We start from the raw sequence: 13,295 nt of genomic DNA, 5'->3' as shown, positions 1-13,295 counted from the left end.
ACTTCAGGCCCAGTTTCTTTGGCAGCATCTATCCTCTGAAATTGCTCCGGCTCCTGCTGTGTTTTCTTTTCTTCAGTCTCAGGTGTTTGACCTTTTTTAGCTTTAACCCGGATGACAACTGACCGGAATTCGTCATCTGGTGTCTCTTCTTCAATGGAAGTCACTTTTACAATTTTACCCTTAACTGTGATTAATTTTGGTGGTATCTGTTGGTCTGCAACCTCTTTAGTTTTGGCTAACTTTTGTAGTTTGTCCTTCGGGGACGTTGATTCCTCTGGAGGAATACCGTCTGCCACATGAATTTCCTCAACAACTGCTGCAAATTCAGTTTCTCTGATTTCTCCAAGTTTTTCAGGAGCAGCTTCAACTTTTGGTTCTCTAAAACCTTCTTCTTTTAGAGCTGTAACGAAAACCTTTCTTTCAATCTCTTCATCTACTGTTTTCGTCTCTTTAACAGGACTGACTTTAAAGGTTTTATGTTTAACTGTACTGACCTTCAGCTGGTCTTGTTCAACTATTATCTCCTGAGGTTTGGTAAGTTTGTGTTGTTGTTCTTGTGGAGATACTGATTCACTCTCTGTCGTATCAATTTCCTCATCTAACATTGCATGCTCTGTGAAGAATTCTTTAATTCTTCTATGTTTTTCAGGTGTACCATCTTTAATGAGAGGCACATGTTGAGGTTTATCCTTAATTTTGATGGATCTCGATGGGATTTGTTTGTCAGCAATCTCTTTAGTTTTGGGTAACTTCTGTTCTTTCTCCTTTGGGGACATAATTTTTCCAAATGAATCAATTTCTTCATCATGTGCTGCAAATTCAGTTACTCTGATATCTGCAAGTTTGTCAGGAGCAGCCTCAACTATTAGTTCTTTAGAAGTTTCCTCCATCATGCCTGTAACTGAAACCTTTCCTTTCATCTCTTCATCTGTTGTTTTTGTCTCTTTAAGAGGAGTAACTTTAAAAGTTTTATCTTTAATTGTGCTGACCTGTAGCCGGTCCTGTTCAACTATAATTGTTTGAGGTTTCTGTTGTGGTTCTTGTGGAGATAATGACTCGCTCTCTGCCATATCAATGCCCTCATCAAACTCTGCACGCTCAATGACTTCTTTCATTTTTGTATGTTTTTCAGGTGTACCATCTTTAATGGGAGTCACTTTCTGAGGTTTATCCTTGACTGTGACAGATTTTGAAGGGATTTGTTGGACTGCAACCTCTTTAGTTTTAGCTAACTTTTGTCGTTTGTCCTTCGGGGACGTTGATTCCTCTGGAGGAATATCATCTGCCACATGAATTTCCTCATCAACTGCTGCAAATTCAGTTTCTCTGATTTCTGCAAGTTTTTCAGGGGCAGTTTCAACTTCTAGTTCTTTCAAAGCTTCCTCCATCATTGGTGTAACTGAAACCTTTCGTTCAATTTGTTCATGTGTTGGTTTCGCCTCTTTTAAAGGAGTAACTTTAAAGGTTTTATGTTTAACTGTACTGACCTTCAGCTGGTCCTGTTCAACTAAAGTCTTTTGAGCTTTCCTTTGTGGTTCTTGTGGAAATACTGACTCACACTCTGTTGTATCAGTTTCCTCATCAAACACACGCTCTGTGACTTTTTCTTTGGTTTTTGTATGTTTTTCAGGTGTATCATTTTCAATGGGAGTCACTTTTTTAAGTTTATCTTTTACTGTGACAAATTCTGATGGTATTTGTTTGTCTCCAGCCTCTTTAGTTTTGACTAACTTTTGCCGTCTCTCCTTCTGGGACATTGATTCCTCTGGAGGAATACCATTTGCCACATGAATTTCCTTATCAACTGCTGTAAGTTCAGTTTCTCTGATATCTGCAAGTTTTTCAGGAGCAGCTTCAGCTTCGATGTCTTTCAAAGTTTCCTCCATCATTGGTGTAACTGAAACCTTTCTTTCAATCTGTTCATGTCTTGGTTTCGCCTCTTTTGAAGGAGTAACTTTAAAGGTTTTATCTTTAACTGTTCTGACCTTCAGCTGGTCCTGTTCAACTGTAACCTCTTGAGGTTTCTGATGTGGCTTTTGTTTAAATGCTAACTTGTTCTCTGTTATATCAATTTCCTCATCAAACACAAGCTCTGTGACTTTTTCTTTAGTTTTTGTATGTTTTTCAGGTATACCATCTTTAATGGGAGTCACTTTTTGAAGTTTATCTTTAACTGAGACAAATTCTGATGGTATTTGTTTGTCTCCAGCCTCTTTAGTTTTGACTAACTTTTGTCGCTTGTCCTTCGGGGACGTTGATTCCTTTGAAGGAATACCATCTGCCACATGAATTTCTTCATCTACTGCTGCAAATTCAGTTTCTCTGATATCTGCAAGTTTTTCAGGAGCAGTTTCAACTTCTAGTTCTTTCAAAGCTTCATCTATTGAAGGTGTAACTGAAGCCTTTCTTTCAATCTGTTCATCTGTTGTTTTTGCCCCTTTTAAAGGAGTAACTTTAAAGGTTTTATGTTTAACTCTACTAAGCTTCAGCTGGTCGTGTTCAACTAAAGTCTTTTGAGCTTTCCTTTGTGGTTCTTGTGGAAATACTGACTCACACTCTGTTGTATCAGTTTCCTCATCAAACACACGCTCTGTGACTTTTTCTTTGGTTTTTGTATGTTTTTCAGGTGTATCATTTTCAATGGGAGTCACTTTTTTAAGTTTATCTTTTACTGTGACAAATTCTGATGGTATTTGTTTGTCTTCAACCTCTTTAGTTTTGGCTAACTTTTGTCGTCTCTCCTTCTGGGACATTGATTCCTCTGGAGGAATACCATCTGCCACATGAATTTCCTTATCAACTGCTGTAAGTTCAGTTTCTCTGATATCTGCAAGTTTTTCAGGAGCAGCTTCAGCTTCGATGTCTTTCAAAGTTTCCTCCATCATTGGTGTAACTGAAACCTTTCTTTCAATCTGTTCATGTCTTGGTTTCGCCTCTTTTGAAGGAGTAACTTTAAAGGTTTTATCTTTAACTGTTCTGACCTTCAGCTGGTCCTGTTCAACTGTATCCTCTTGAGGTTTCTGATGTGGTGTTTGTTTAAATGCTAACTTGTTCTCTGTTATATCAATTTCCTCATCAAACACAAGCTCTGTGACTTTTTCTTTAGTTTTTGTATGTTTTTCAGGTATACCATCTTTAATGGGAGTCACTTTTTGAAGTTTATCTTTAACTGAGACAAATTCTGATGGTATTTGTTTGTCTCCAGCCTCTTTAGTTTTGACTAACTTTTGTCGCTTGTCCTTCGGGGACGTTGATTCCTTTGAAGGAATACCATCTGCCACATGAATTTCTTCATCTACTGCTGCAAATTCAGTTTCTCTGATATCTGCAAGTTTTTCAGGAGAAGTTTCAACTTCTAGTTCTTTCAAAGCTTCCTCTATTAAAGGTGTAACTGCAGCCTTTCGTTCAATCTGTTCATCTGTTGTTTTTGCCCCTTTTAAAGGAGTAACTTTAAAGGTTTTATGTTTAACTGTGCTGAGCTTTAGTTGGTCCTGTTCAACTAAAGTCTTTTGAGCTTTCCTTTGTGGTTCTTGTGGAAATACTGACTCGCACTCTGTTGTATCAGTTTCCTCATCAAACACACGCTCTGTGACTTTTTCTTTGGTTTTTGTATGTTTTTCAGGTGTATCATTTTCAATGGGAGTCACTTTTTTAAGTTTATCTTTTACTGTGACAAATTCTGATGGTATTTGTTTGTCTTCAACCTCTTTAGTTTTAGCTAATTTTTGTCGTCTCTCCTTCTGGGATATTGATTCCTCTGGAGGAATACCATCCGCCACATGAATTTCCTTATCAACTGCTGTAAGTTCAGTTTCTCTGATATCTGCAAGCTTTTCAGGAGCAGCTTCAGCTTCGATGTCTTTCGAAGTTTCCTCCATCATTGGTGAAACTAAACCCTTTCTTTCAATCTCTTCATCTGTTGTTTTTGCCTCTTTAAGAGGAGAAACTTTAAAGGTTTTATGTTTAATGGTAATGACCTTTAGCTGGTCCTGTCCAACTATAATCTTTTGAGGTTTCTGTTGTGGTTGTAGTGGAGAAACTGACTCACTCTCTGTTGTATCAGTTTCCTCATCAGACATTGCACGTTCCATGACAATACCCTCTGTTTTTGTATATTTTTCAGGTATACCAGCTTTAATGGGAATCACTTGTTGAGGTTTATCTTTACCTTTGATGGATTTTGATGGGATTTGTTTGTCAGCAACCTCTTTAGTTTTGACTAACTTTTGTTCTCTCTTTTTCATTGACACTGATATTTCAGAAGGTATTTTTCCAAAGGAATCTATTTCTTCATCAACTACTGCAAATTCAATTTCTCTGATTTCTCCAAGTTTTTCAGGAGCAGCTTCAACTTTTGGCTCTCTAAAAGTTTCTTCTATTAAAGGTGTAACGAAAGCCTTTCTTTCAATCTCTTCATCTGTTGTTTTTCGCTCTTTAAAAGGAGAAACTTTAAAGGTTTTATGTTTAACTGTACTGACCTTTAGCTGGTTTTGTTCAACTATTATTTCTTGAGGTTTGGTAGGTTTCTGTTGTGGTTCTTGTGGAGATACTGACACTCTTTCTGTCAAATCAATGCCCTCATCAAACACACACTCTGTGACTTTTACTTTGGTTTTTGTCTGTTTGTCAGGTGTACCATCTTTAATGGAAATCACTTTTTCAGTTTTATCCGTAACTGTGACAGATTTTGATGGGATTTGTTCGTCTGCAACATCTTTAATCTTGGTTAACTTTTGTCGTTTTTCCTTCAGGGAAATTGATTCCTCTGAAGGAATACTATCTGCCTCATGAATTTCCTCACATACTGCTGCAAGTTTTTCAGGAGCAGCTTCAACTTCTAGTTCTTTTGAAGTTCCCTCTATTAAAGGTGTAACTGAAACCTTTCTTTCAATATGTTCATGTGTTGTTTTTTTCTCTTTAGGAGGAGAAACTTTAAAGGTTTTATGCTTAACTGTGCTAACTTTCAGCTGGTTCTGTTCAACTAAAATCTCTTGAAGTTTCTGTTGTGGCTCTTGTGGAGAAACTGGCTTGCCCTCTGTTATATCAGTTTCCTCATCAGACATTGCATGCTCCATGACTGCTTCTTTAATTTTTGTATGTTTTTCAGGTGTACTATCTTTAATGGGAGTCACCTTTTGAGGTTTATCCTTAACTTTGATGGATTTTGATGGGATTTGTTTGTCAGCAACCTCTTTAGTTTTGGCTAGCTTTGGTCTTTTCTCCTTCATTGACACTGATGTTTCTGAGGGTATTATTCCAAAGTTATCAATTTCCTCAACATCTGCTTCAAATTCAGTTTTTCTGATTTCTCCAAGTTTTTCAGGAGCAGCTTCAACTTCCAGTTCTTTAGAAGTTTCCTCCATTAAAGGTGTAACTATAACCTTTCTTTCAATCTCTTCATCTGTTATTTTTGCCTCTTTAAGAGGAGTCACTTTAAAGGTTTTATCTTTAACTGTACTGACCTTTGGCTGGTCCTGTTCTACTATAATCTCCTGAGGTTTCTGTTGTGGTGCTTGCGGAGATACCGACTCACTCTCTGTTGTATCAGTTTCCCCATCAAACGCGTGCTCCGTGACAAATTCTTTGGTTTCTGCTTGTTTTTCAGGTGTACCATCTTTGACGGAAGTCAGTTTTTCAAATTTCTTAATGGATTTTGATGGAATTTGTTTGTTCTCAACCTCTTTAGTTTTAGCTAGTTTTTGTCCTTTCTCTTTGGGGTATATTAATGTTTCACAAGGTATTTCTCCAAAGGAATTCATTTCTTCATCACCTGCTGTAAATTCAGGAGCAGGTTTAGAAGTTTCCTCCATTGAAGGTGTAACTAAAACCTTTCTTTCAATCTCTTCATCTGTTGTTTTCGTCTCTTTAAGAGGACTGATTTTAAAGGTTTTATCTTTCACTGTGCTGACCTTTAGCTGGTCCTGTTCAACTACGATCGCTTGAGGTTTCTGTTGTGGTTCTAGTGGAGATACTGACTTGCTCCCTGTTGAATTAATTTCAATTGTCTTGTCAATCACAGCTGTATCCAAACCTTTTCTTCCAACTTCCTTTCTTGCTGGTTTCATCTGTTTCATGAGATCATCTGTGGCTTCATCTGTTTCTAACTGGACTTTCTGAGGTCTTTCTGTGGGCTTTACTTTTGCAGGGATTACCCTTAACTTAATTTCCTCCTTTCTGACAGTGTCTTTTACAACTGCTGTTTTGGAACATTTTTCTGGAGCTATTGTTTCTTCTTTGTGTTTTAGTTCGATCACAGGAGTGACCAAGGGCATTTTTGCAATTAGTTCTTGTTCTGTTACTTCCTCTGCTTTAGTTACATCTTTAAATCTGACGATCTTTGCCTGGACATTGTCTGCTTTATCCCTGATTGGCTTCTGCTGTCTCTGTTTTTGAGGAATGGCCTCTGGCTTTTCTTTCTCCTCAGTCAAAGGTTTTCTTAAAACTTTCTTCATCTTTGTTTCCTGCTCTTCGGTGGGAATAAATTTGTCAGTAACTTTGTCTATTTGATCTTCTCTGACCTCTGACTGAACATCTTCAATATCATCAGAGTTCAGTGGAACTTCGTCTATCTGAGATGTTTCTAACAAAACTGCATCTTTTCCTTTCTCAGTTTGAAGTGTTTTAACTTTATTCATGTCAGGTTTTAACTGATCTTCAACGGCAGTCTCTTCAGTTTGGGGGAACAGTGATTCTTTGTCCTTTGCAGGAACTTTCCTCTCAGGGGCGTCTTGTTCTGTCACTGATTTTATGAACATTTTCTCAACAACAGGAGCAGCTGATGCTTTTCTTTTAGTTTCTTCCTGTCTTGTTTTTATCTTTTCAGTTGGATAAATGATGTGTTCTGCTTCAGTGGTATCTTGTTCTGGGGTATGACATTCTACTGTTTGTTTTGGTACTCTGTCTGGCTCCAACTGTTTTTCAGCTTGCTCTTGACTTGGTTTTGTCTTTTCTTTTGGACTAACCTGGACAACAGGTGTTTTAAACTGGTCCTCATCTTCAACTGCTGTCTGCCGTCTCACTTTCTGACTGACATCTTTCTTCAGGGTCTTGCTCTTTGGTAAGATTTCAGGTTTTTTAAGGGCATTTTCAGTTATGGTTTCTTTCTCTGACAGTGATTCTGGATGTTTGACTTCTATCTCAGAAGAAACTGAGGTCTCTATGTTGGGTCTCACCTCAGTTGTTCCCTCCATTGGACTGACTTTGACCAATTTGTCTTTGACTTTAACTACTTTGGACAAAATGGACTCAGGCACAAGCTCCCTGGTTGACTTTTCTTTGGTTAATTCCTTTCCTTCCTGTTTCATGTCTTGGTCTACTTCTGTAACTGCTCTCAAATCAAGTTCTACGTCTCCTGTTTTTACTACAGCTGGTCCTTTTTGTTTAGATAGCCGCAATTTCTTTTTGGAAACCTCCTCTGGTCTCTGTAATTTGTTGGTTGGTCCTTCACCTTCTGCAATGTCTTCATCAGTTATAATACATTTTTCAGGAGTGTCTTCCTCCAGTAATTCTGTATCTGTGACATCTTTAGTTAGTTCCTGTATTTCAGGTTTCTTGAGTGTTTTCTTTTTCAATGAATCAGCTTTGCCTTTCTGCATTTCTTTCTTTTGAATATCTTTAGACACTGCAGTTTGAATTTCTTCAATATTTGTTTCAGCTAATTCACGTTCTTTGGATTGTGAATCTCTTTCTACCCTGCCTGGTGTCTTTGCTAATCTTTTCTGTCCAGCAGACTTTTCCTCTGCTTCCTCAGATTCAACTATTCTAGGTTTGGAGGATTCCTTTTCTATTGGTTTCAAAGGCCCTGAAGAATCAGTTTTTTGTGTCTTTGAGATTGTTTCAAAATTTTCAGCCTCTAAAGGTTTTTCTTCTTGGTCAGTTTGCTTTGATTTCTTCTGGAGAGTGGCTTGTTCTAAAGGCTGTCCGTCTGTCCTTTGTGATGACTCAAATTTTCTAACTGGTATTTTACGTATATCTTTTAGTCCCTGTGTGATAAGACCTTCCTTCTCTTCAGCGTCCGCTTCAGAACTCACCTGTTGGGGTTCTATCACCTGTTTTTGATCAGAAACAGCTTTAACTGAAATTTCTGGACTCTCAGATTTTTTCTCTCTGCTTTGAAAAGCTTCTTTATATTCTTCATTATCTTTTATTTCTACACTCACTGTCGGAGAATCAGCTTTTTGAACAGACAACAATTTTCGGTTGGCGGGTTCACCTTGAACTGCCCCAACTTTTTCTCTCCTAGATTTACTTCCTGTCATGATGACCTTTTCTTTAGTTTTTGGGATGACTCTTGTTTTTAGACCACGTGTCTTTAAACCATCAGTAACAGATAAATCATCACTAATTTCAGATCCTTCCTCAGGTTCTTCCATCTTACTTAAAATCCCTTCTTGCAGCAAAGATTTAGAACTTTCGCCCACAACTTCTTCTTCATCCTTGATGATGTTCTGATATATTTGAGGTTTTGCTGCAACCTCTTCTCTTTCAAAAACCTTTTCTGCCTTTTCTGTTATGTAATCCGTTTGAGCTGCTGCTCTTTTCTCAGCCTTTAAAAGGCCCTTTGTGGCTGCTTGAGGATGGACGATTTTAAGAGGTGTGAAGAAAAAGCACCATGAAGCGGTGCCAAGAGATTAGAAAGAACAAAAACACAAACACAAACATTTAGGGTTAAACAAGACAAACATGAAGATAATACGAAAGAAGAAGGCACTGACAGGAAAATGTGCTGTCGCTGTACCTCTCTCTGCTCTTTTTTCTTTTATCTCGACTTGTGTTTCAGGAGGCAAAGCAGCAGGAATCGTCTTGGGAATCTTCTTGGCCTCGACTTCTTGTTCTTTGAAAAATAATCAGGTTTTGTTTAACGCAAGATATTAATATTCAAGAGAAGAAAGAAAGATTTCAACCACAAAGGGATAAAAAAGAACCCCTTTAAAATACTACAAAAAAAGAAGAGTAACATAACATGAAGACAATGGAGAACACAATGAACATGACAGTGGTGGATGAAGAGACGTTTACAAATGAGGTGAAATGAGGCTGAAATGATGACCCCTGGTGGTGGCCCAAGATTTTAGATAAAAAATAAAAAAAAAAGAGAAGAAAGATTGCACCCAAATATGGAGTCACATAAAAAAGTTAAAGATGAAAATGATCATGATGTTAAATTTGCTCTTTGTACCTCTGGAAGCTGTTACTGGGGAAATCCTTTTCTTCTCTGGTTTTGAAGGGACTGAAGGTTTTGTCTCAACCGTATCCTTGATTAAAAGACTTGGTTCTTCTTTTGTCTTCTCGACTCTCTGAGGACGAACATCTTTGGGCTCCTCTTTCTTCTTGTAATCTGCTTCAGTTCTTGCAGCAACTGGCTCAAACTCAATCTCCTGCTCAGTCACTTTTGGCTTCTTAGGCTCGATATCTGTTACTGACTCTTTTGGTTTTACCTTGGGGGTCACCTCTTCTTTAAGTTTTGTTTTTTCCGTAACTTTCTCCTTTGTGTCGATTATCTCATCGGGCTTTAACTTTTTCTCTTGTTTCTGCTCAGCTATCTCTTGTTTCTTTGCGGGCACTTTTCCAGGAGCAACAGTTTCATCTTTTTTGGAGTCAGTAATGACTGCTGGTTTAATTCTAGGTTCCTCTTTTCTACTTGTTTTCTCATCCACCACTTTCACTTCAGTGGGGATAACTTTTGTTCGTTTGTCTTTAACTGGGACATCTCTCTGCTGGATTCTAATTTCTGTAATTTCTTCACTTCTACTGTATTCTTCCTCTGGAATATCTGCTATTATCTCAACATCACGATCGACCAATTCCTCGTAAGTGACTTCTCTAAAAGGCTTTTCTTCGATGTCCAGCTTTTTGGTTAGTTTTCTTGCCTCTGTGCTGATAATAACTGGTTTAGTTTTATCTGTGTCTGTCACTGATGTGATCTTTTCTTGTACTGACTCTGTTTCTTTGACTGTATAAGTTTGCGGTCTCACTTGCCTCTCTTTGCTCTCTGTTGTAATGGTTATCTCTCGTCCCTTTTTGACTGTGACAGTAGTTTCTTGTTTAGATATGTCCCTCTCATCTGGCCGCTGTCTGACTGATAGGCTGTCTTTTCTTTCATCTGCAATCTCCTCTTTTGGTGACTCGATTGTCTTGATAAAATACTCCTCTTCTATCTTTGTAGGTTTACCCTTCAACGTTATGACCTCCCTATCTCTGTCAGATTCAGGTTCCTGAACTACAACAATGGTTTCTTCTGTTTTTGGGACTCTGTGTTTAGTCACCCTGGTTTCTTTTCTCTTTGAAGAGTCAGTAACAGATATCTCACCTCTCAGCTCAGACTTTTTATCTCTCGCCTTTTCTGTCGTACTTAAGATGTCTACTTCTGATAACGACACTATTTTCTCGCCCAGACGAGCCACTTCATCCTCATACAACACTTCAGCATGTTCTTCCACCACCTCTTCGTGTTCCCACACCTCCTCTGTGGGTGACACTTTCTCCGTCACGTAATAAACTTCCTGTATCTTCTCAGCTCCTTTCCTTCGTTCAATCTTGACAAGACTGGTAGCTACTGGAAGTTTTAAGAGGTGTTGAAGAAGAGGCGTCATGCGGCGGCGCCAAGAGGTGATGACAAAACACAAAAACAAGCATTGGTGTTAGAAAGAGACAACTCAGAGATTAATCACATGGCTAATGCTTGAGGTGATAATCCACCTGTTGTGTATTATCATCAAGAGTTAAAGATTAAGATATGGTTAAAGTGCTCCATGGTGTTTTCAAATGGTGGTACCTTTTTCTGGAGGAGAGACTTTTTTCTCTTGTTCAACCACTGGAGGCAGAATCTTTTCAGTCTTCTTAGTTTCTATTTCTTTTAAAGAATGAATCAGTTTTTAATCCAAGACGTTGTGTGAGATCGTGGAAGATCATTTTCAAAGAAGAAAATTAAGACATTCAACAAACAAACAAACAAACAAACAGAAATAACCAGCAAACATTAAATAAGAGGAAACACAGCAAGAAATAAGACATCAAAGAGGGGTGTAAGAAGAAGAAGAGGCAACGGTTCAGTTACAGTATGAATAATGTCACATCTGCTTTTGACTCAAAGAAATTAAATAGTTTGTTATTGTTCAGTGCAATAAATTTTTAAGTTTATTAGTTTTTTAAATTTTACATAAATAAGAAGATATAAAACATTGTGATAAAAACAGTGACCTCGACCTTTGCCACCAAATTCAAATCACTTCATCCTCAAGTCCAAGTGAATGTTTGTGCCAGTTTGAAGAAATTCCCTCAAAGTTTTCTTGAGATACCATGTTCAAAAGAATGACAAAAATGCAAGGTCACAGTGACCTTAAGCTTTGAACACCAAAATCTAATCAGTTCATTGTAAGTTCAAGTAGACGTTTGTGCCAAATTTGAAAAAAAATCCCTAAAGGTGTTCTTAAGATATCGCGTTCGTGAGAAGTCAGGTGAGGTCACGGTGACCTTTACCTTTAAACTACGACCACCAAAATCTAATCCTGACAACCCAAAAATATAATGCCTCCAGCCACAGCTATCACCGGCATGGAGGCACAAAAAAGAAGGTTCAACCCAGATTATATGTAAGAAATATATATATATATGTCCTTCTTGCTCTGACCACTGAACGGGGCCAAAGTACAGCATTCACTACTTGTACACACAATGAATTTAACATTTAAGAATAATACATGCTTAGAATGACAAAGTTGATATATTTAAATGATGGTCTTGCTCCAGTTTAAGTCATTTGTCCACATCATCAGTGAATTTCATTAATTTGCCTTTAATGGTCAACATTATTTGCATTTTGCACATTGAACTAAAACTAACATTTAATTTTTTTGAGTGTGTGTTGAGATGTGTTACCACATGGCAGATGAAGGAGTGCTGTAAGTGGACTGTTGCCAATGGTTCATATGCTTGAAGAAGACATAAAGAAAGATATAAAGAGTTGAGGTCTGCCTCAGCTGTACCTTTAGGAAGAATTTCTTCCACCTCTCGTTTAGGTTTAGCTTCGGGCACCTTCTCAGGTGTTTTTTCTACAGAGATCCTCTCTGTTTGTTTCTTAGGCACCCTTTCAGGTTTTACTTCCTCAGGTGGCTTCTTCTCAGGAATTTTCTCTTCTTCAGCCACCTTCTGGGGAACTTTTACTGGCTTCCTCTCAGGAGGAGCTTTCTCCGGCATCTTTTTCTCAGGTGGTTTTTCAGGAACCCTCTCAGGTACTTTTTCTGGCACCATCTTTGGAATTTCCTCGGCTTTTCTCTCAGGTGCGAGCACCTTTTCTGGGACCCTCTCAGGGGTCTTTTCCTTCACATGGACTTCCTGTCTCTCAGGTATTTTCTCAGGTTCAGTCTCCGACACAACTACATGTTCAAACACCTTTCGAGGTTCAGGCACCTCTTCAGGTACCAGTTTAGGTTTGGGCTTCAAAGCTTTAAGGGTTTGACACAAAAACATGCACAAGACATGACTATAAAGAATTCAAAAATGTGCTGGCGCACAAATAAAGATGCAATAAACACAGCAGGGAGTCACTTCACTAGAATTTTCCATCTTTAAGCAGAATGTCCTAAAGCTTGTCCTTAGGACAGCACCAGAGGAAGATCATGGTCTTATGGGGACCATAAAAACTCTGTTGCCAGATGTACTAATCCTGATTTATCTATATTAATAACATCATTTAAACACATTTTGGTAATTTGGGTAACATAATCCCACTTATGTAAAAGAGACTTCAAAGGACAACATACAAAACAAAACCTGGGCCTGTGTCTGAGGATCAAGAGCACTGAAGTACCTTTCTCCTTCTTCGTCGGCTCTTCTTTGGGAGGAACAACAGCAACTTCAGGTTTCTTGGCTGGTTTTGGAGCCTCGGGTATTTTTTCCTCCACAGGAACTTTAAAGAGTACCATTCAAAAAGATCAGAAGCCTTTCAACGAATTCAAGCTGAAGAGTGTTGTTAAAGATGGACAAACCCAAACACTCTATCGAGTGCAAGACAAGGAAACCCAAAACTGACAACGTGCAGCCCCATCATAACATCACAGACACATCACAGTAACTGGAGTTAGACATTAGACAAAAACAAACCGCAGAAGCCAAAGAGAGTTTAAGATGGATGTAAGAGTTTTGGTTTTAGTGTGATAGGTTATGATGAAGATGAATGATGAAGAGTTGGCTTGCACAAACTAAACTAGTCACAAAAGCGATCAGTGAGCAGTCATGGAAAATCACTCGAGATGAGTTAAAGCTGGATGATGGAGTTAAGAAGATTAAGAAAAACT

The 13,295-nt window shown here is 38.2% G+C and overlaps 2 protein-coding genes across 27 annotated transcripts in view; both read right to left on the bottom strand.

Annotated features, from left to right (window-relative positions):
• Positions 1-13,295, bottom strand: part of ttn.2 (titin, tandem duplicate 2) — a 248,700-nt gene that overhangs the window by 132,543 nt on the left and 102,862 nt on the right. The window lies entirely within an intron of this gene.
• On the bottom strand, positions 646-12,923 carry LOC144466895 (uncharacterized). The gene is made up of 5 exons (XM_078174820.1): positions 12,809-12,923; positions 11,985-12,443; positions 9,179-10,552; positions 2,728-8,569; positions 646-658 (listed from the first exon to the last, which is right to left on the bottom strand). Exons 1-5 carry the CDS (start codon positions 12,921-12,923, stop codon positions 646-648), a joined length of 7,803 nt encoding a protein of 2,600 aa, XP_078030946.1.

The sequence above is a fragment of the Epinephelus lanceolatus genome, chromosome 14, assembly GCF_041903045.1.
Source record: "Epinephelus lanceolatus isolate andai-2023 chromosome 14, ASM4190304v1, whole genome shotgun sequence".
Classification (NCBI taxonomy): domain Eukaryota; kingdom Metazoa; phylum Chordata; class Actinopteri; order Perciformes; family Serranidae; genus Epinephelus; species Epinephelus lanceolatus.
This window is presented reverse-complemented; position numbering and strand designations above follow the sequence as displayed.